This window comes from Periophthalmus magnuspinnatus, chromosome 4, assembly GCF_009829125.3.
Source record: "Periophthalmus magnuspinnatus isolate fPerMag1 chromosome 4, fPerMag1.2.pri, whole genome shotgun sequence".
NCBI lineage: Eukaryota > Metazoa > Chordata > Actinopteri > Gobiiformes > Gobiidae > Periophthalmus > Periophthalmus magnuspinnatus.
The window spans coordinates 15,949,981-15,971,115 of NC_047129.1; the positions used below are offsets into that span (position 1 = coordinate 15,949,981).

The 21,135-nt window shown below is 42.9% G+C and overlaps 1 protein-coding gene across 1 annotated transcript; it reads right to left on the reverse strand.

Annotated features, from left to right (window-relative positions):
• Positions 1-9,241: 9,241 nt before the first annotated feature.
• LOC117369833 (potassium voltage-gated channel subfamily H member 8-like) lies at positions 9,242-20,300 on the reverse strand. The gene is made up of 11 exons (XM_055221536.1): positions 20,286-20,300; positions 18,984-19,182; positions 18,100-18,257; positions 17,227-17,425; positions 16,256-16,453; positions 15,354-15,550; positions 13,811-14,063; positions 12,017-12,225; positions 10,581-10,715; positions 9,878-9,895; positions 9,242-9,274 (listed from the first exon to the last, which is right to left on the reverse strand). Exons 1-11 carry the CDS (start codon positions 20,298-20,300, stop codon positions 9,242-9,244), a joined length of 1,614 nt encoding a protein of 537 aa, XP_055077511.1.
• Positions 20,301-21,135: the final 835 nt, after the last annotated feature.

Genomic DNA, 21,135 nt, shown 5'->3' on the forward strand with positions numbered 1-21,135 from the left:
CACTTGTGTGACAGCGGGGAGGAGAAAGTAAAAACGATGGGAGAGCTAGCATAGATTTACCTGATGTGTGCGGGGCTGACGATAAGGGACCATCACGGTAAGTCGTTTTACGCTCGATCCAATAATATAATTCATTACTCGTGGGAGCAGTATGGTGCGTACAGATGTGGCAGCATAAAACATCTGGCAGAAAAACAGGAGATGGGACCTACAAGATCATGTGGAAAAAGGGGCTGATGTCATGAAGGCATTATGGAAGTACAGGTATAGACAAGTCCAGTTGGGCAAAAATAAGATTATATTGTACCAAAATTGGGTAGTCAAATATTGTACTGATGTAACTAGTACTGTTACTTCAAAATAATATTATTCAAGTAAAAGTACTAAGTAATGGCCCATGAAATGCCACAGGAGTAAAAAAGTATTTGGAGACATTTAGAGAAAGTCTGGATGTAACATCTTTATAAATTATACATTAATTTATTTTATTTTTTTATTATTAATGAAAATGGGGCAAAACAAATACACAAATCTGATATTGGTGGTGCAAGAAACACAAATCATGTAACACTGTTGACACATGGGAGAACAACATTTACTCCTTAGATAAGATTATTGGTACTTCCATAAAATATTGCTCTAGAATAAAAGTATGGTGTCTGAAAACTACTCGGAGAAGTACATTTTTATTAGTTACTCAAGTAACTGAGTAAATGTAACTGAGTAACAAAGATATCCAGAAAATATCTTTGTAATTGCATAGACTACAATCTAAAGAAAAATAACTAAAAACATAGTGACTAGAGTCTCCAGGGTCAGTAGGACTGTTATAATGAGTCAGTAGGACCATTATGAGTCAGTAGGACCGTTATAATGAGTCAGTAGGACTGTTATAATGAGTCAGTAGGACTGTTATAATGGGTCAGTAGGACTGTTATAATGGGCTGTTTACCACTGTCAGATAAGGATCCAGTAGTTTGTATTTAGAGCTATTATCCATGACCTGTACATAGTTCATCCTTTGCATTGTGAGATAGGGCCAAAGCCTTGGCAGAGGTCTGTGCTCTGAGACAGTTGAGTTCTTTGTATATTCATGCAGTGCACTAGGTCAGAATATGAGCCTAGGGCAGGTCTATGTCCGACATGCCAACCTCAAGGACTTGTTCGTTTTAATTTGATTAGTCTTTTTCTATTCAAAATCATCTCACTCTGTTAAATAAAACATCTCTGATCATCTCTTAACACATTTAATGGATCAAATTAGACAGTTGTATGCTGAAGAAATTCAAAGCAACGGGAGACTTACCTCAAAGCAAAAAGTTCCTGGGTTCGATCACCATCATTTCTTTGTGAAGTCTGCATGTTCTCCTTGTGCATGAGCTTCCTGTGCACTCCTCTAACAAAACACAACACAGCAACAAACATCAGACAGGTGTGTCAGGTCGGCCCGTTAAAGACACTTGACCACGGCAGCAGAAAAACATCTCGAGATCTTGAGACACTCTCACTTTAAAGTTCAAATTGACCCAGTAGCAGCAGACCAATGACAGAGCAGCATTAAGGTTTATGTGAAAGAAAAAGGCAACGCGCCCAAATGAACCAAAACAAACGTCGCAGACAGACGTACTTCAGCCCATTTTAACATAAATATAGATCATTGTGTTTTTGAATGTGCAGAAGGGAAACACTTTGTGGACAGGGAATAGATGTCTGAGCTTTCCCCTCAGCTGGATCTAACAAAAGTTGGATTTTTCATCTTGTGATGCTTTGACCAATCACATTCATATTAGTCACAATGTTCCATGTTTTCCCAATCGCTTCTGGCAAGAGGCGTTCCAGATTGAATTGATTTACACATTTATCGCATGCTACACATATTAGTAGTGTGAGCCAGGTCATGTCAAAGCCTGATCTCGTCAGACCTTAGAGGCTGAGCAGAGCTGGGCCTGAACTTGGATGGGAGACCGCGAGGAAACTCAGGTGCCACAGTGGGGCGCCAGTAGCAAAAATGTTGTGTCCTTAAGCAAAACACTAGACCCAGCTTGCCTAGTATGATTCTGGTGTATGTGTGAGTGTTGATGGTGGTCAGAGATAGCCTCAATTCTGCCAGTCTGCCCCAGGGCAGCTGTGCCTACAATAACAGCTTACCACCACAGAATGTGGAGTGAATGAAGAATGCTCTGTGAAGTGTTTTTGAGTGACTAAAAAAGTATAAAAAATAAACTTGAATGTATTATAACTGGAGTGTCTCTGCAGAGCGCTCTGTCTGCTGTGACATCTGTCATTGTGCTGAGGGGTCCTCAGTGTTGTCCTTCAGTTGCACAAAGCCACATTCTCACTGTCACGCCTGTGTAAATAATCATTTTGTGTTTAGTTTACATTCTATTCGTCCGATAACATGTGTCGGACTTATTCTTCTCCATTTCCCGACGGTTTAAGGCTGTGAAGCTCCACCTGTCTGTTCTAGTTGTGCTGCAGTGGAGATGAAAAGTGGCTTTTGCATATAGCCTCGTGTTTTTGTTTTTTTCTTTCTCACTACGTCTTTTTGGTGTTGCTTGAGGGGCCATGGAAAAACATGTTTTGTTTACTTGCTCATGTTGCGCGGGTCATAAAAGATGTAAGGTGTTTTGAGAGATCCAACATTCATTCTGTACGTGGTTTATGAAAAGCCTTTATTTCCATCTGGGTCAGGTACATATGACATTATTTAAACATGCTTTTGTGTGGGTGAGCGCTTTTTCAAAATACAGAGTAATTTATGTTGACAGTATAAGTGAAGCCAACCACGCCTCACCTCGCCTTGTAACACGCCTCACAAAGGGAATGGGACACGTTCAGATCTTTACATTTCACATCATAGTCCGAACCGCCACCTTAACGTGGTGGAGGGGTTTGAGCACCCGAATGATCCTGGGAGCTATGTTGTCGGGGGCTTCATGCCCCTGGTAGGGTCACCCATGGCAAACAGGTCCTGGGAGACGGGTCTGACTAAGAGCGGTTCAGAAGCCCAGCATGGAAAGTAAAAGATCAAGGCCGGTTACGTCGCCCGGACTGGCGTTACCGGGGCCCCACCCTGGAGCCAGGCCTGGGGTGGGTGCTCGGCAGCGAGCGCCTGGTGGCCGGGCCTTTCCCCACGGGGCCCGGTCGGGCCCAGCCCGAAGAAACGACGTGGGGCCGTCCTCCCGTGGACCCACCACCTGCGGGAGGAGCCATGAGGGGCGGGTGCGGAGAGATCCGGGTAGCAGTCGAAGGCGGGGACCTCGACGACCGGATCTCCGGACATGGAGACTAGCTCTGGGGACATGGAATGTCACCTCGCTGGGGGGGAAGGAGCCTGAGCTTGTGCGGGAGGTTGAGCGTTACCGGCTAGATATAGTCGGCCTCACCTCCACACACAGCTTGGGCTCTGGAATCCAACTTCTTGAGAGGGGTTGGACTCTCCATTTCTCTGGCGTTGCCCGCGGGGAGCGGCGGCGAGCTGGTGTGGGCTTGCTCATTGCCCCACAGCTCAGCCGCTGCGTGTTGGGGTTCACTCCGGTGAACGAGAGGGTCGCGTCCCTGCGCCTTCGGGTCGGGGACAGGTCTCTCACTGTTGTGTCGGCCTACGGGCCAAACAGCAGTGCAGAGTACCCGGCCTTCTTGGAGTCCCTGGGAGGGGTACTAGACAGTGCACCAACCGGGGACTCCGTTGTTCTCCTGGGGGACTTCAACGCCCATGTGGGTAACGACAGTGACACTTGGAGGGGCGTGATTGGGAGGAACGGCCTCCCCGATCTGAACCCGAGCGGTGTTTTGTTATTGGACTTCTGTGCTAGTCACAGCTTGTCCATAACAAACACCATGTTCGAGCACAAGGGTGTCCATCGGTGCACATGGCACCAGGACACTCTAGGTCAGAGGTCGATGATCGACTTTGTTGTCGTGTCATCTGACCTCCGACCGCGTGTCTTGGACACTCGGGTGAAGAGAGGGGCTGAGCTGTCAACTGATCACCACCTGGTGGTGAGTTGGATCCGCTGGCGGAGGAGGAAGCCGGACAGACCTGGCAGGCCCAAGCGTATTGTGAGGGTCTGCTGGGAACGTCTGGCGGAGCCCTCTGTCAGGGGGGTCTTCAACTCCCACCTCCGGGAGAGCTTCTCCCTGATCCCGGGGGAGGTTGGAGACATGGACTCCGAGTGGGCCATGTTCTCCACCTCTATTGTTGATGCGGCTGCTCGTAGCTGTGGTCGTAAGGTCTGTGGTGCTTGTCGCGGCGGCAATCCCCGAACCCGGTGGTGGACACCGGAAGTAAGGGATGCCGTCAAGCTGAAGAAGGAGTCCTATCGAGCCTTGTTGGCTCGTGGGACTCCTGAGGCAGCTGATGAGTACCGGCGGGCCAAGCGTGCCGCGGCTCGGGCAGTCACAGAGGCAAAAACTCGGGGTTGGGAGGAGTTCGGGGAGGCCATGGAGGAGGACTATCGGACGGCCTCAAAGAGATTCTGGCAAACCGTCCGACGCCTCAGGAGGGGAAAGCAGTGCTTCACCAACACTGTTTACAGTGCGGGTGGAGAGCTGCTGACCTCGACTGGGGATGTTGTCGGGCGGTGGAAGGAATACTTTGAGGATCTCCTCAATCCCACTGTCACGTCTTCCGAGGAGGAAGCAGAAACTGGGGACCCAGGGGCGGACTCGTCCATCACCCTGGCTGAAGTCACTGAGGTGGTTGGCAAGCTCCTCGGTGGCAAGGCTCCGGGGGTGGATGAGATCCGTCCTGAGTACCTCAAGTCTCTGGATGTTGTGGGACTGTCTTGGCTGACACGTCTCTGCAACATCGCGTGGCGGTCGGGGACAGTACCTGTGGAATGGCAGACCGGGGTGGTGGTCCCTCTGTATAAGAAGGGGGACCGGAGGGTGTGTTCCAATTACAGGGGAATCACACTCCTCAGCCTTCCCGGTAAGGTCTATTCCAGGGTGCTGGAGAGGAGAATCCGACCGATAGTCGAACCTCGGATTCAGGAGGAGCAGTGTGGTTTTCGCCCTGGTCGTGGAACACTGGACCAGCTCTATACTCTCCATCGGGTCCTCGAGGGTTCATGGGAGTATGCCCAACCAGTCCACATGTGTTTTGTGGATCTGGAGAAGGCATTCGACCGTGTCCCTCGTGGTGTCCTTTGGGGGGTGCTCTGGGAGTATGGGGTCCGGGGCTCTTTGCTAAGGGCTGTCCGGTCCCTGTATGACCGGAGCAGGAGCTGTGTTCGCATTGCCGGCAGTAAGTCAGACCTGTTCCCAGTGCATGTTGGACTCCGCCAGGGCTGCCCTTTGTCACCGGTTCTGTTCATTATATTTATGGACAGAATTTCTAGGCGCAGCCAGGGGCCGGAGGGGGCCTGGTTTGGGAACCACAGGATTTCATCTCTGCTGTTTGCAGATGATGTTGTCCTGATGGCTTCTTCGAGCCAGGACCTGCAGCAGGCACTGGGGCGGTTTGCAGCCGAGTGTGAAGCGGCTGGGATGAGAATCAGCTCCTCCAAATCCGAGGCCATGGTTCTCGACCGGAAAAGGGTGGTTTGCTCTCTCCGGGTGGGTGGTGAGTCTCTGCCCCAAGTGGAGGAGTTCAAGTATCTCGGGGTCTTGTTCACGAGTGAGGGAAGGATGGAGCGTGAGATTGACAGGCGGATCGGTGCAGCGTCTGCAGTGATGCGGTCGCTGTATCGGTCCGTTGTGGTAAAGAAGGAGCTGAGCCGGAAGGCGAAGCTCTCGATTTACCGGTCAATCTACGTTCCTACCCTCACCTATGGTCATGAGCTTTGGGTAATGACCGAAAGGACAAGATCGCGGATACAAGCGGCTGAAATGGGCTTCCTCCGCAGAGTGGCCGGGCGCACCCTTAGGGATAGGGTGAGGAGCTTGGTCACACGGGAGGAGCTCGGAGTAGAGCCGCTGCTCCTACACGTTGAGAGGAACCAGCTGAGGTGGCTCGGGCATCTGCTCAGGATGCCTCCTGGACGCCTCCCTAGGGAGGTGTTCTGGGCATGTCCCACCGGGAGGAGGCCCCGGGGAAGACCCAGGACACGCTGGAGGGACTATGTCTCTCGGCTGGCCTGGGAACGCCTTGGGGTCCCACCGGAGGAGCTGGAGGACGTGTCCGGGGTGAGGGAAGTCTGGGAGTCCCTGCTTAGACTGCTGCCCCCGCGACCCGGCCCCGGATAAGCGGAAGAAAATGGATGGATGGATGGATGGATCATAGTCCGATATCAGCTCTCATGGACCTTATGGAATATTATGTAATCTTTGCACTGTCTTTTTGTGTAAAGCCTCAATATTTATTTCTTATACAACATTTTTGTACCTTATTTAACACAATGTTTTGCCATCTTTGCCATTTTTATTATTTAACAGATTAAACAGAATGCAACAGATTACACATAAACTGCATATTTGTTATATTTTGTCATAACATCAGTTTGAAATTATATAATGTGGGGTAAAGACCAGAGCAAAAAAATACAATAACATGAAAAAAATCTACTTAAGTATTAAAATACCGGTTTAAAAATGTACTTAAAAAGTAAAAAGTCTCTTTGCAAAGATTTTGAGATTTAATGAAGCTTCAAATGTAGTGATTTTGATCCAGATTTGTGCTGAATTTGGTTCAACTGTTTTTCTCTGCGTACTTTTGTTGATGATACAAAGAAACCCCTTGGTCTTTTCAGCAGGCCAATGATATATATATTTTTTAAATGTATACTTAAGTATTTTACTACTTTTACTTTGTTACGTTCAGTGGTAGTAATGTAATGCACTAAAGTAGAGTTTTTAGGTATCTGTATTTGTGACAAAGTGGGTCTTCGCCACTTTTAATATTGCCATCATTTTATTTGTCCACACACATGTTCATTTTCAATAATTTTTCAATACAAAACTAAATAGAACTATTCTGGGTTTGTTTAGTTTAGTTTTTTAGTTAGTTTATTCACCACACACTCTTGTTAGTTTAAAGATATTTAATTTGGTTAAATGTAGTTTATTCAGTTCACTACATTCATCCGCTTACCTGAATCTCCACAAGGTCCAGACACAGAGGGGGCGTGGCCTATGTCGGCCATGTTTATAGGCCTGGGTGTGGTTGTGGCCGGACCATGTGGACGGGAGAACTGGTTTAAGTCTGTTTCTTTTGTGCCAGTGTTTTATGTATTTATAGTTTATTTTCCAAACACTATTTAGTTAAGGGACTTGGGCCCTGAGAGATGGTTCAATATAAGACATGGCTAAAGTTATACCCACAGCACCAGTGAAGGATATGGAGTATACTGGGGGAGGTGCTTCCTGTGCAGTGGGGTGTATAACCAAGCCAATTAGACATTCAAGGAGACATCAGTGTAGTCAAGGTACATGTTGATTTTCTTCTTAGTTTCTTAATTTCTGTTGCTTTGTTAAGTTGAGCACAGTCAATCTTTTTTGTAAATATGCATTATTTTTTGTCCACGTTATACCACAGTGCTTTAAATAAATTTTGTCAAAGGGACTTTCCTGAGTCTGAATTCTACTTTCACCGTGTCGGGCCAGCTTCCCCACAGTACTTTACTTAAACATATTTCACAGTGGATACTTTTTACTTCACTCCATTTGAAAGCAGTATCTGTACTTTCTTCTTCACTACATTTTTTAAACTGAAGACTGAAAAGTAAAAAGTAGTTTTCATGTGATTTGAGGGGTTATTTTGACCATGTTCATAGTAACATCCTGACTAAAGTTTTCAAGTTCAAGCTTTGGCTTTGAGCAAACAAAAATAAACACACAAGATTCATGAGAAAAAATTAAGACATTGATTCGTATTGTTGCTGTTGACCAAATATGTATAATGTTTACTTAAAATTTTAACTCTTAAAGTACATTTTTAAACGGATACTTAAGTACTTTCACTTAAGTCAGTTTTTCATGTGATACTTTAACTTTTACTTGAATAACTTTTCACCTCTGTATATGTACTTTTACTTAAGTAACAAAACTGAGTACTTCATCCACCACTGGTTACGTTTCACCTGCTTCTATGAGAGAGGGCTGAACAACAAGCTTTGTACTTATTAGTGGTCTAGTTTGAGAATTGTATTTTCATTGTGGGATATATATTTTTACTGTGTTCACTGTGTTTGAACCTATAATGTAATAATGACCCAACAAACACTAGGCTGCTCTGAGCCCTCAGACAGGATTTCAGCTCTGAGAACACAATATGATCCTTGTTTTGGACTGTACCCCGGTGCTGCATGTGCGAGGAACAGGGAGGATTAGCCTGTGATGTTAGCGGCATCATTTAGCAATCAACCGGGCTAAAGCCTGGCTGCCGCTGGCACAGAGGTACAGTGGTGCAGTGGCATGGTGCTGATCGGCGTGCTTATTGATTCCAATCTGGGTGGGTCATTTTTGTGGAGTGTTTGAATGTACTGTATCTGTTTGGGTCTCCTCAGAGTGCACTTAAAACATGCACGATATCACGAGTCTATGCGTCCTAACCAGTTTGTTATGCAGTGGAGATAGTCAGGGGCCATTCTAGTCGTCCAAGTTTAGAGGTCCAGAGCAAAAGATGCATGCAGAAATACCAAACCCCAACACGCTGCACTCTCTTTCTTATCCATTTCTCTTCATCTCTTCTTATCAGTCTGTCTCTTTATATCAGTGCTTCCCAAACTATGGAATGAGTGTTTGAGTCCTGCTTTGTAGTCTACGGCCTATTGTTTAGTCATCCTCAGCACTTTCTATAGGTTAACCTGTCTGCAACTACTCTCTAAAGAGCCACATGCGGCTCTTTAAAGCCTCCATGCATAAAATCAGAAAGAATAATGATCATTTTGTAGAGTAAATATTACAACACAACCAGAACTCCATAAAAACACTTGAAATAAATCCACACATTTCAGATAAATACAAAATGTTATGTATTCTTTATAATGTATTAATAGCTGCAAACAGTTGACTTTCTTTTTTTGAGATCATTTTTTTTTAATCAAGTGTTGATATCATTTTCAGCAGTGGAGTAGACAGCAGTTTTCTTGAGGCGTCTGTTTTGGGGTTGATAAACTTGAGTAGAAACTGAACAGTAGCCTACAACAGTCTGTGGTTATTTTAGTAAAGTCGATGAGTCACAATAAATGACTTTGATAGTTGCAGCCCTATCACTCCGTCAAAGGAAACAATAATACAAATCTTTCAAAAGCGGTGGACAGGGGCGAGCTTAGACGTCGCTGTTTGGCTCACAGCGGAACTAGTAAAAATCCTGACTGTCCTCACTGTCCTCCTGAAAAATACACAAACAACAAGAGGCCAAGCTAAAGGTCAGATCTGTGGAAAGGCTGCATATTTTCCAAGGCATTTTCAGCAATAAAACCCCCTGTAATTGAGTAATTGCAGAAAGACAGGGGTTTCTACTTGACTATATGACAGCAGATTGGAGCTGGAGCCCAAAATATTTTAAATGTACCGTATAACGACTTCATACAGTACATTTTGTTTATAGTACATCACCATAAACGTCACAACAATGAGCCATATGCTCCTATGGATAGATTTTTAAATTTGTGTCGAAATAGCTATAGCTGGACCCTACGTGAAAATACAACTGGAGAACAAACTAAGTGGCCGTAGAAAATGTGGGTTGATTGGAGCAACGACATCTTGAATACAGGAGAATAAACATTACTCAAACATGCCTGAATCACTCTAAATTCAAGAAGGTGAATGAGAAAGGAAATAATTATTAAAAAGTCAATTTTGCAGAAAGTCTTCTTTAAATATCGCTTGAATGAACAAAATTAAAATGATCTGGTGGTGAGAAAATCTAGACTTAATCCAGCAGTTATATTTGGGAAAAGAAACCGATTTAGAAGAGGAGAGAACTCACCTCCATCGTGATCTGAATCTGTGGACAGCACACTGGGAAAACAAGGAGCCAGTCAATACATTACAGAAGCAAAACGATTTATTTTACATGCGAAAAAAGAATCTCATTGTTACTAGCACTCTCCTCTGCCGTCTTTACCTTACCCCCTCCAAAATCATGGAAATATCACACATGCATATACGCACAAACACACACACACACAGTTGTAAATAGCTGTTGCGTCTTTAAACCGTGTTATGTCTTGTTATGTCTTATCACCACTTGTCACTACTGTATATGTATGTAAATCTCATTATTAGGTTCTTATCTTATTACACAAGTGATCAGAACTCTCTGGACATGTAAAGGAATGAGAAAGGAATGAGGAAAAGAGAAGTACAAGAACAAATATGTGCATGTTAATCCCCAATCACACATAGATCCCAGTAAGTTACCGGGTAAAACGTGACGCTGCGGGTGTGAATGGGGTTTCATACAATCTATCCAGTGAAATCCTGCTGAAAAGTGTCTGTGTAATCCCCCAGTTGTCCAGGTATGATCCATAGTAAAAGAAAAACGTGAAAGTAAATCTGTCAACTGGACAAAAAGTTCACTCCTACATGTTTTTGTCCAGTTGACAGATTTAACTTTTTTGTTTTACTGCTGCTGAAATGTGTTTTGAATGGGAAACAGGAAGAAGTGTATAGTTGTATTTTGAGCTCACCGTGTAGATCATCTCTGTAGCGGGGGTGATCGTGGGCGGATGGGACCACTGTGCCAAGGGGAGGGGAGGAGGCAGGGTCAGCGGATCGGTGAACGGAGCCCTGAGATACACAAGCAGGTCAGTGATGCTGCTGGGCTTCAGATGACATCAAGACATCCTATAAGCCAGTATATGATTCGTATGTGTGTATTTGCATAAAACTATTTGCATATTTCTTGGAAAATACAATGTTATCAATAAGAAAAAACAAACATTAACCCTTGAAACTGAATTAGAGATGCGCTGTGTAACTTTATCAATAAAATAACAATAAAAAATGATAAAAAAGTGAATGTAATTGGATGGAGAAACATTAAATAACGTTCAAATAATTTCATATTGTCGACATAAAGCTTTTATCACTTGTAGATTTACTCATAGTGAAAAGAGTAACCACAATTTTTACTCAAGTAAGAGTACTGTTACTTCAATAAAAATATTACTCAAGTATGTTGCTAGAAAAATACTCTGGGCCATTATAGCTTTTACATCTCTAATTGCAAGATGCTTATTGTTATTACATTGGAAATCTACTAGATGCCCCCTTCTTTCTCTCTATGGCTCAGAGATATGTTTTCTGAAACTTGGAAAAATTAAATACATATTAAGAGGACATACAGATGGTGCATCTCCTGTTTCACAAATTTGCAGGTGTTGTCGTTATGAATGTGTGCCAGTACCTAGCTGTTGTGATGTCTGTAATATTTGTGAATAGTTAATTGGTGGAATGTGCTCTATATGTTGGGCTGAGATGGGGTGGGATGGGGATGTTCATTTTATTTTTATTTTTTTAATTCATTTATTTGTTTTAGCACTTGTACAGGGTGGGTGATATTTCTATATTTATGTGCTTGTGTTTTGTACAGTTCTACCACACTGCTTTTGTGCGTTTGGAAAAAAAACAAAACAAAAAAAACAAAACAAAAACTGGGACAACTAAACTATATAATCTAATATAATCTGTTTATTTGTGTGTCTAATAAAAATATTTGGGGAAAAAAAAGAAAAAAATACTCTGAAAAGTGCAGTATACTACTGACCTCTGGACACTAATGACGGCATTTAAATTTCAAACTCAATTTTGATACTATGGACTCGATACTCAATACCGTTTACGATACTATGATCATAGCAGAATGTGACAATAGAATTTTTAACATTAAATGGTAGTACTTTCTTTTCTATTCCTTATATCTGTGTGTCCTTATATCTGTGTAATCCCTCAGTCGTCCAGTAGGTTTCATAGTGGTCCATGGGCGTATACTAGTCTATGTGTCTTATACGTGTTCTGATACAGCTCAAGATCATTCTAAAGATATTCAGGAAATTGTTTGATACTTCTGATAACCTTACTAAACACTACTTCCCCTGGACCCTGTTAAAGATGCAGTTTGTACCAGCAGGTTGCCTCGGTGGAGGTCAAGGGTCAGGTGGTGCTCTAGGTCTCTGTAGAAGACTTGGGCCCAGTCGGGGTAAAGCTGCAGCATCTCCCTGAGCCCGGCCACACTCATCCCCTGTAATTCACATATCCCAATGGCCTGCACCGACATTACAGCTCTGAAGGGCTGACCATGAGGCATCTCGCTCCCCATCAGGCTGCCACGCTCTAAAACAACAGGTACAAAAGGCATTTCAGTGCAGGTTATGCAGAAGACATCACAGCCTTTGGAACTTTATGAGTGAATGGCAAAGGTGGCAAAGTATTGACATTTTCACCCGTAAGAGCTGCAAACACTTCAAACATCTGACAGAGCTACTACAGTCTGATGATAAAAAATACAAGTCTACAGCTCAGCTACAACAAGAGAAACTTAGAAAACCAGTTAGCAGATAAACGACAGGAACACTGCTGACACGCTCACACTCATCACTGATACAGAGCTCGGATCAGACGCAGCTGAACTGAACCTTTCTCTCCTTAAATAACATGTTTCCGAGTCAGTGTTTTGAGGAAATAATTATTTTGGGTTGAAAACAACAGCTCCATGGAAAAATAAGGCAATGAAAAGCAAAGAAACGTTTGGCCCGCGCAGTTGGAATGATGGAGGATGGATGTCTCAATATTCTCTTCTGTGTGTATTTGTGTATGCATATTAACTTATTAACTTTTGAAAATGCTTTAATGAAAAAAGTAAAATGATTAATTTCACCTTAAAAAGTCTAAGGAGGAAGGTTCAGCGGTTACCATGGTGACACAATGCACATATAAGCAAACACGGGACCCCCCTAAAAGCTTGGCATATCATCTGGGGGCAGGACTTAGCATTATATTACAATCACGGTAACCTACTTTTAAAGACCTACTTTTATTTTCCTATTCACCTGTGCTGCCAGGTAAAAAAAACTAAACAAAACAACATTTTGACAAGACAAAGCTTCATTTTCAATTTTGAACATATCACTCCCATTCTTAAATCACTGCACTGGCTCCCTGTTTCATCCCAGATCAAACATCAAAATTCTTCTGCTGACCCATAAATGCATCACTGGTCAGGCACCACTGTATCTGCAAGACCTGATCACTTTGCAATCTTCAAACTGCACCCTCAGATCTTCAGGTAGCTCCTTCAGGTCCCCCCCACTAGGCTCCGTACAATGGGGGACCGAGCCTTCTATTCAGCTGCACCACGTCTCTCAAACTGCCTCCCTGTCCAGCTGAGAGCCACACAGAGCCTGGACTTTTTTAAAGCTAATCTAAAGACCTTTTTATTTAGAAAAGCTTATTGCTGATGTTTAGTATTTAGTAATTTAAAGTTATTTTTTGCTGTAGCACTCTGAGATTCTGTTGTTCATTCTTGCCTCAAACACAGTTATACCAAACAACTGTCACTTTGTATTAGAGGCTAGGCTCGCAAATGCTGATTGAAATATATCTTCACAATCAGGTTAAGGTTAAAGTTAAGATCAGACAGCAGAAAGGGGAGAGTAACTAACTGAAAAAATGGTAGGCTAGTTTGTGACTATAATGTACAAATCAACTGTTCTGTTGTAGTTGCAGCTAAATCAGCTCTTTACAGTCAGATTTTGATAAAACAAAGCTTGAAATTTAAGTCTAACTTCATCTTAAAACTGAGCAGTGCCTCTAGTTAGCTTCACCCCCCATCCCCCCTCACTTTCCCCACCTTCAGGGAATATTGATGACATCGGCTGCAAACTACAAATAATGCAGTGTTTGTGGTGGGAGGACAGACCCAGGACTCCGAGCTGCTGGTTTGCTCCTGTCAGCACCTTCATCATCCCGGAGCGGAGCAGGTAGAAGGCCTGTACAGCCTCCCCCTGCTCCACCAGGCGCTCTCCTGACACACAGAGGGTGGGTCTGATGTGCAGAGACAGACAGCGCAGGACCTCCCGACTGCAGTCCTTAAACAGAGGCAGTCCCAGGATCTCACGGAACTGGAACACGTGGATGTCCATGTTCAATTCGTTTGGGAAGTTCTGGAGGATCTGAAGAAAAAAGATCAGTGTAAACACATGTTGATAATCAGAGCTTTATCTATCAAAGTTCTATTTACTTGAGTTATGTTTTAAAGAGGGAGTGTGATGCAAAATCGACTTTTTGGAGATTTGTACCAAGCTATAATGTTGTTCCCTCATCAAAAACATGTATGAAGAGGTTTTATATGTCATCCCTGCATATTTGAGTAAGTTAGGATTAGGATTTTACACTACTCTGAGTTAACGGCCAGTACTTATGTTAGTTAGTAAAGGACAAGGCAGTTTCACTCTAAAACTTCTCCTTTTGAGGCTGGACGAAGTTACCTCAGAATAGTATAAATCCTAGTGTCTCAAACCAGTACCATCAGAGTGAAAATGTCTTCTGGATGGAAGCTGAAACATCTTTATTGACTGATGAAACCCTCTCCACATTACTCATTTGGCTACTACTAATCGATAGGAATGTAATAATAATCGAAATATCACAATATTGTATCATCAAAAGTCTCACAATAATATCGAAGGCCATCACAATACAGTGGTCCCTCGTTTATCTCTGGGGTTACGCTCTAAAAATAACCCGCAATAGGCGAAATCCGCGAAGTAGTCAGCTTTATTTAATACAATTATTATTTATGTTTTAAGGCACCACACACTCACCACACACTTTATTAATTTTTTTTCAGACAGGCATTAACATTTTCTCTCATTTCTCTCTTGTTTAATTATTTAGTAGTGACTCACAAGTATTTCACAGTTCCTCTGAACATGCCTCTTCGTCCTGGCGCCGCTCCACTATAGTGTCGATCGAACATTTATGTAAATTTGGCTGAATGGTCTACAGTCTCTCAGCCAATCAGGACACAGAACACAATGCGGGACCAGTGTATATCAGATTTCAAGGCTCTGTTTGCTTAAATTCATTGTTATGGTGGTATATTCATAGTTTTGTTAGCCTCCACAAAATATTGCAATAAATACCGTGCCATGAGATGCATGTTGTGAACATATTGTATGAAGAGAGTCCTACTAATTGATACTAAAATTAGTAATGAAACTAGATTTGTCATTTGAGCAGGTATTGATTGCACTAAAAAGTCACACTCACAGGACATAAATGAACCTTTTCTGAATAGTTTTAGAATGATCTTGATCTTGAGTGTCTTTTAGTTATCACTGTGGCACTGGAATCGGTATTGAATCCTCTTCTTAATATTGAAGTCAAGTTTGAAATTTTAGTATCATGACAACACCTCTCTACCTGGCTCTGTTCACAATGATTGACAAAGTACACGGTACCTCTTCGCGATGGACGGAGCTGGGAGACCATGTGAGGAGCGCGTGGGTGAGCATTCGGGTTTTCAGCTCCTCGGGAACGTTCTGCTCCCGAATGAAGCGTCGGAGCTCTTTCATCTGTGTGCCGTACAGGGCGTGGTGGGCGTAAATGCGATACACAATGGCTGATACATTCCCGAAGATGAGAGCGTGCATCAGGGCTACAGCAGAGATAAGAGTCATGAACTGTACAGTGACATTATTATGGAGTTCAGGTATGGTCTTGATTGAGTTTAATTCTGGTTTTGTCCTGGTTTAGTCTTTAATTAGTCCTACTTTAATCCTGGATTTGATCTTGGTTTAATCTTGGTTTGGTCCTGGTTTGGTCCTGGTTGAGTCTTGATCATGATTATCAGTCACATGACAAATCAAGCTCATTTGTCCTGACTCTGGGCAAATGACTAGGACTAAACCAGGACTAAACCAGAACTAAACCAGGACTAAACCAGCACTATCAGGAAGCCAGTCCATGAAGTCCTCAGAGTGTGAGAAGGTTTATATTGAACTAACATGTCAGAGATGTACTTTGGTGCTGGTCCATGGAGAGACTTGTACACAAGCAGAGCTGCAGAGCCAGTGCAGAGACCTGAGCACAGGGTGCATGTGCTCGTACTTCCTGGTTCTAGTCAAGACCTGAGCAGCAGCGTTCTGGATGTACTGCAGTTGTCTTACATTGAGCAGTCTCTTGCAGTAGTCTAACCTATTGCAAGGATAGGTCTCTCCAAGTTTAGACAGTATACCTTTGATTTTTGCTATGTTTTTTTTTTTTTTATATATATATATGTTTTTCTGAGTCCATTACCCCTTGATTTCTAACCTGATTTGAAGGTTTGTACACCAGTGTTTAGCAGTAGTGTGTAAAGTACCTCCAGTCATCATGAGGCAGATGGAGAAGACCTTCTCGGCGTTGGTGTTGGGGCTTATGTTGCCGAAGCCCACAGTGGTGATGCTGGTCAAGGTAAAGTATATGGCCCCCAGGTACGCACTGCCCTCAGACGGACCTCCAGACGTCTTGTTCTCACAGTATGGAGTCTTCTGCTGCTCACCCATCATCGCCAGCCACCCTGAGAGAGGAAACAGAGACTACAAGAATTCTGAATAGATCACTGCACACACGAGAATCAGAACAGTTTGGTGACAAAAGCCTGACATTAAACAAAGCAGTGCTAAAGGTAACAGTGTTAACATACTTCTGTGATGTTTTGGGAGTTTAAACGTCCAGGGGTGGTGGCACGCAACGAGTTGATGTTAAAACCGGGCGTAGAACAAAAGTGAGAGCGTGGAAACGTGGTCAGACAATCATAAAATAAATGTATTATTACACAAAGTGCTCAAAAGTGTGTACAAATTAAACAACTAGATAATACAAAAATAAAATACAAATAATTCAAAAATGCTGCAGCAGAGGACCCACTGGTCGCTGCTGGAGTGCGCAGCTCCGGGCTGTTATATCCTGCGCTGATTGCTGAGTCGCTCCAGGTGCGGCTCAGCCGGTGGGTGGATCTGAGAAATTTGGAGGCAAGGCCAAAAACTGGACTAGTCCCTAACAGTCCATATGAAAAAATACTGTGGTCACAAACATGTTCCCAGTACAGCAAACTCCCCTCGTCTAGCTCATATCCCTTTTACAGTGTGAGCAAGTCAGCGTATACAACCATGGCTCCGTACAGTGTGCACACGCCCATGTGTCTTTGTACAAGATTCAGTCACACAGTGTGAGTTTTGGAATCATTTAGGACGACTTGAAAACGCACAGTGTAAGTCCAGTTTACCAGAATGCATTGTCTTTTTTTTTTTGGCTGCAAATCAAAATAACACAAAGGTGAGATGCACTCACCGATGTGCCAGTGCTCCGTGTTGAGGTCGTAAAGGCCGATCATGTACCAGAGGCAGGCAGCCCAGTGTGCGAGCAGAATGAAGGCTGACATGAGGCAGGTGAGCACCAGCCCGCTGCTTTGGGAAATATTCTTCATCTTTTGCATGAGCCCAAGCAAACGCAGCAGACGCACAGTCTTCAACAGGTGGACTATGGGAGACTGAACAACACACAAGACTCATCTATGATTTAAGGAAGAGGGGTCAAATGTGACAGTTATGTGAAGAATGCTACACAGAATGGGATAACACAGTGAAGTTTGTTGGCAATAAAAACACCTGTATTTTAATAAATGAAAGAGACAAGTTGGTGACAGACCCTCCACCAGAAAAAGTGCACATTTAAACTTGAAGACAAAACTGGAACAGTTGTGCCGTGTGTCCTCAGCTTTTAGAATTTTCCAAAGTTTAGAAGTCATACAGGTGGTCACCAGAGACCATTGGTTTATTTCACCTCTACTATATTTAAAGGCACAGTTAGTAACTTTCTAGAGGTGGCATATTATCTGCTTGACTCCACTGAAGTAGAAAGTTAAAGCCAGACTTTGAAACATTCACCAGAAAGATGTTTTATGGCATGTGGAAGATTATATAGCCAGAGGAACAACATTTCCATTGCAACAAACAGGAGGAGGCCCTCTGTGACTCCAGAGGAACAGAACGTTAAATCCAAACTTTGGAACATTCTCCATGAAGATAAATCAGAAAAAGTCTAATGCAAAGGTTAGGTCCATCCAATACATTATACAAACTATATAATAACTGAAATCTAATATATATATATATATATAGTATATAATAAATCATGTAATAAATATGAGTGGTTGGTTTGAGCGTGTAGAGGGACACACACCTCATACAGCAGGTCGATGGGCAGAGCTGCCACCAGGTCGATGATGAACCAGGTCTTCAGATAATGTCGAGCGATGGCACAAACGTCAAACACCTCACCCATCTCACTCTTGTATGTCTTACGGAAATTCAGCAAAATGTCTAAAAGTACAAGACAAATCACTGTTTCAGACATGACACTTTTATGTAATGTTTCCACTACCAGCTTGTCTTGTCTGGAGATGTTATTGCTTTGTGTGGTAAGTTTCACAGTGTGGCATTAAAGTGATCTATTGTTAATTTACTGTATTATTGATACTTTGCCGTGACATCACACTAGGGCTGTTCTACGTGTATCTCTATGGTGGAATGTCCATCAGTTACCATGGAAACACAATGCACACATTAGCAAACACTGCTAAAAAAAAAAGTGTTTTCGTCTGGAAACTCTAGACAAATTACAAACTGGATTTAAACAACACATTTACAGGAGCCTGTGATCGATAGGAGTGTTCATGGTCCTGTTTAGAGGTTTGATTTTCAACAAAAAGGTAACACTAATTGAAAAACCATTGGCTAATGCTAACTAACTTGTGACTTGTGTTAATGTTATTTGAGAGTAGGGTGTCAGACTTCCATATTTACCCAGGACAGTTCCAATTTTGAGCCCTGTGTCCCATGTCCCAGCAGATTTATCCAAAACCATTGATTTGTCCCAGTTTTACACAAGAAATCCTTTCATACCTTTACACTTGCAAATTTCATTGACTCCTCAAAAAATACGGGTTTGCTTACCATTTACAATGATTCTATATTTTATGTAACAATTAGCATCACACCCCCAGGGGACGTTGACGACATCAGCTACAAAGTATCAATGGCACTTGCCCAGCACAATGAGAGTCTCCACGGCCAGGTCTGCTGCAAACGTGGGCCTGTCCATCACCGTGCTGCTCATGAAGGTCACCTCGAATGGGACAAAGACCGCGATATACACTGTGGCCACGAGGATGAGCCCGTCCCACGCACTCCTGATCTTACTGTCAAGGGACAGAAGGAAACGAGGCCTGTTCGGCGTCAACTCACACTGCCCAGTAACGAAATCCTTCAGAGGAGGGTAGAGAGGCAAAAAGGTGAGTTACTTCAAAATATTACCTCTCAAATAGGAGTAAAACGTGAACAAACTCTAGTGTTGCACCGCACAGTTAAAAGAGAGGACGTGGTACTTCTGTGGGGTATTAACTGATAACATATTTAGATCACCATGTTAGAGGTTATGGCAGGGGTGGGCAAACTTAGAGATTTGTAACATGTAGCAAAGCATGAATATGCAAGACTCATTGTACAAACTGTTTTACAAATGCATTCTTTTAAAAACTTGGCTGAAGAGAAAGGCTTGCTAGCTTTTGCTAATTTGAATGCCAGCAAAAAACTTGCCTTGCCTTGACTTTGATTGGACTTCGGTGAAAAAATATTTTGTTAAACACTCAGCGCTCACTATCCACTTTTCTTTTCTTTGATAAGCTAATTTTTGCAGAAGGGCTGATGAGAGAATAAGAGAGTAATACAAGGTTGATGTAGCTGAAATGTGCCATAATTTGGTCACGTTCGGAGGGCCGGAGTAATAAACCCCCGGGCCATAGTTTGCCCACCCCTGGGTTATGCACTGGCATTATTTTATGGAAGAAAAAAACCAAAACAAAAAAACATTGCGACTGAGTGGAACTGAGGCAGAACTATAGGCAGCACAACAGAAAAAATGTGTGTGTTTTTTTGTTTTTTGTTTTTTGTTTTGCTTTTTTGGCCTAATTTTTGTCCATGGACCTATTTTTTTTAACCACAGCAATTAATCTGGTCAACACACACACTCAGAAACATCTTATTTATACATCCTATTTATAGTTTAACTCTATCAGTGATGAATGTGAGTGTGTCTGCAGTGTCCCTGTGGTTTTACTGTTAACTGGTTTCCTACCGTTGACTTGATTTTCAAACATAACAGAGCTGTAGACTGCTGGATTGGTTATTAAACTTCCACTTCCATACTTCAGATGTGTTTGAGCTCTTACTTTTCATTCTTATCGTAACATCTCCGTTGGTTTAACATGAGGCTAACTTAGAGATCAGATGTGGAGTTTTCATTTGATTAAACAAGCCAACACAATAAGTAATAATTTGATGTGTACTTACTCGAGAGGATACCATTGTGAAGTTTCAGTCGTGTTCTGTGATGAAAATGTTTGAATAAAGCACCACAGAACTATATCATTGTCTTAGTTACAATGTATTTTTGCTTTATTTGAAAGATGTGAACTGGTTTCCATGGCACTAGGGTCCGTAAAGGTTTACAATGCATATGAGAGGTTTACTTGTTGATCTAATTATACCTTGGTTTGTTGGGATAAAAAAAAGTGTTGGTGAGCTCATCATTAGGCTAATACTGCATATAAAAATGTAGAAATCAGAATCAGAATCAGAATCAGAAGACTTTTATTGCCATAGTCTGTGAACACAGTTCACAAACTAGGAACTTGATACGGTGAAAAAGTGCAACATAAACACACTGAATAAATACAAATACAAATAAGAGCATGCACAAAGTTAAAAAGATATGCTTAAAAAATCAAATGAAATACTTAAAGGGAAAAAATATGTACAATAGCAGCATCAGAACAACAGTGCAAAGTGGCTTATTAAAGTGACCGGTATTATAAAGTGTCCAGTTTAGTGCAGATATTATAGAGTGTTCATGAGACAAACAGCAGAGGGGAAGAAACTGTTCTTATGGCGAGAGGTTCTGGTCCCAATGGACCGTAGCCTCCTGCCAGAGGGAAGTGGCTCAAATAGTCCATGTCCAGGGTGAGAGGTGTCAGCTGCTATACGGCCTGCTCGCCCCCGAGTCCTGGAGACGTACAGGTCCTGTATAGATGGAAGGCTGCAGCCAATCACCTTCTCAGCAGAGCGCACAATGCGCTGCAGTCTCTGTCTGTCCCTGGCAGTGGCCCCAGCGAACCACACAGTGATGGAGGAGGTGAGGATG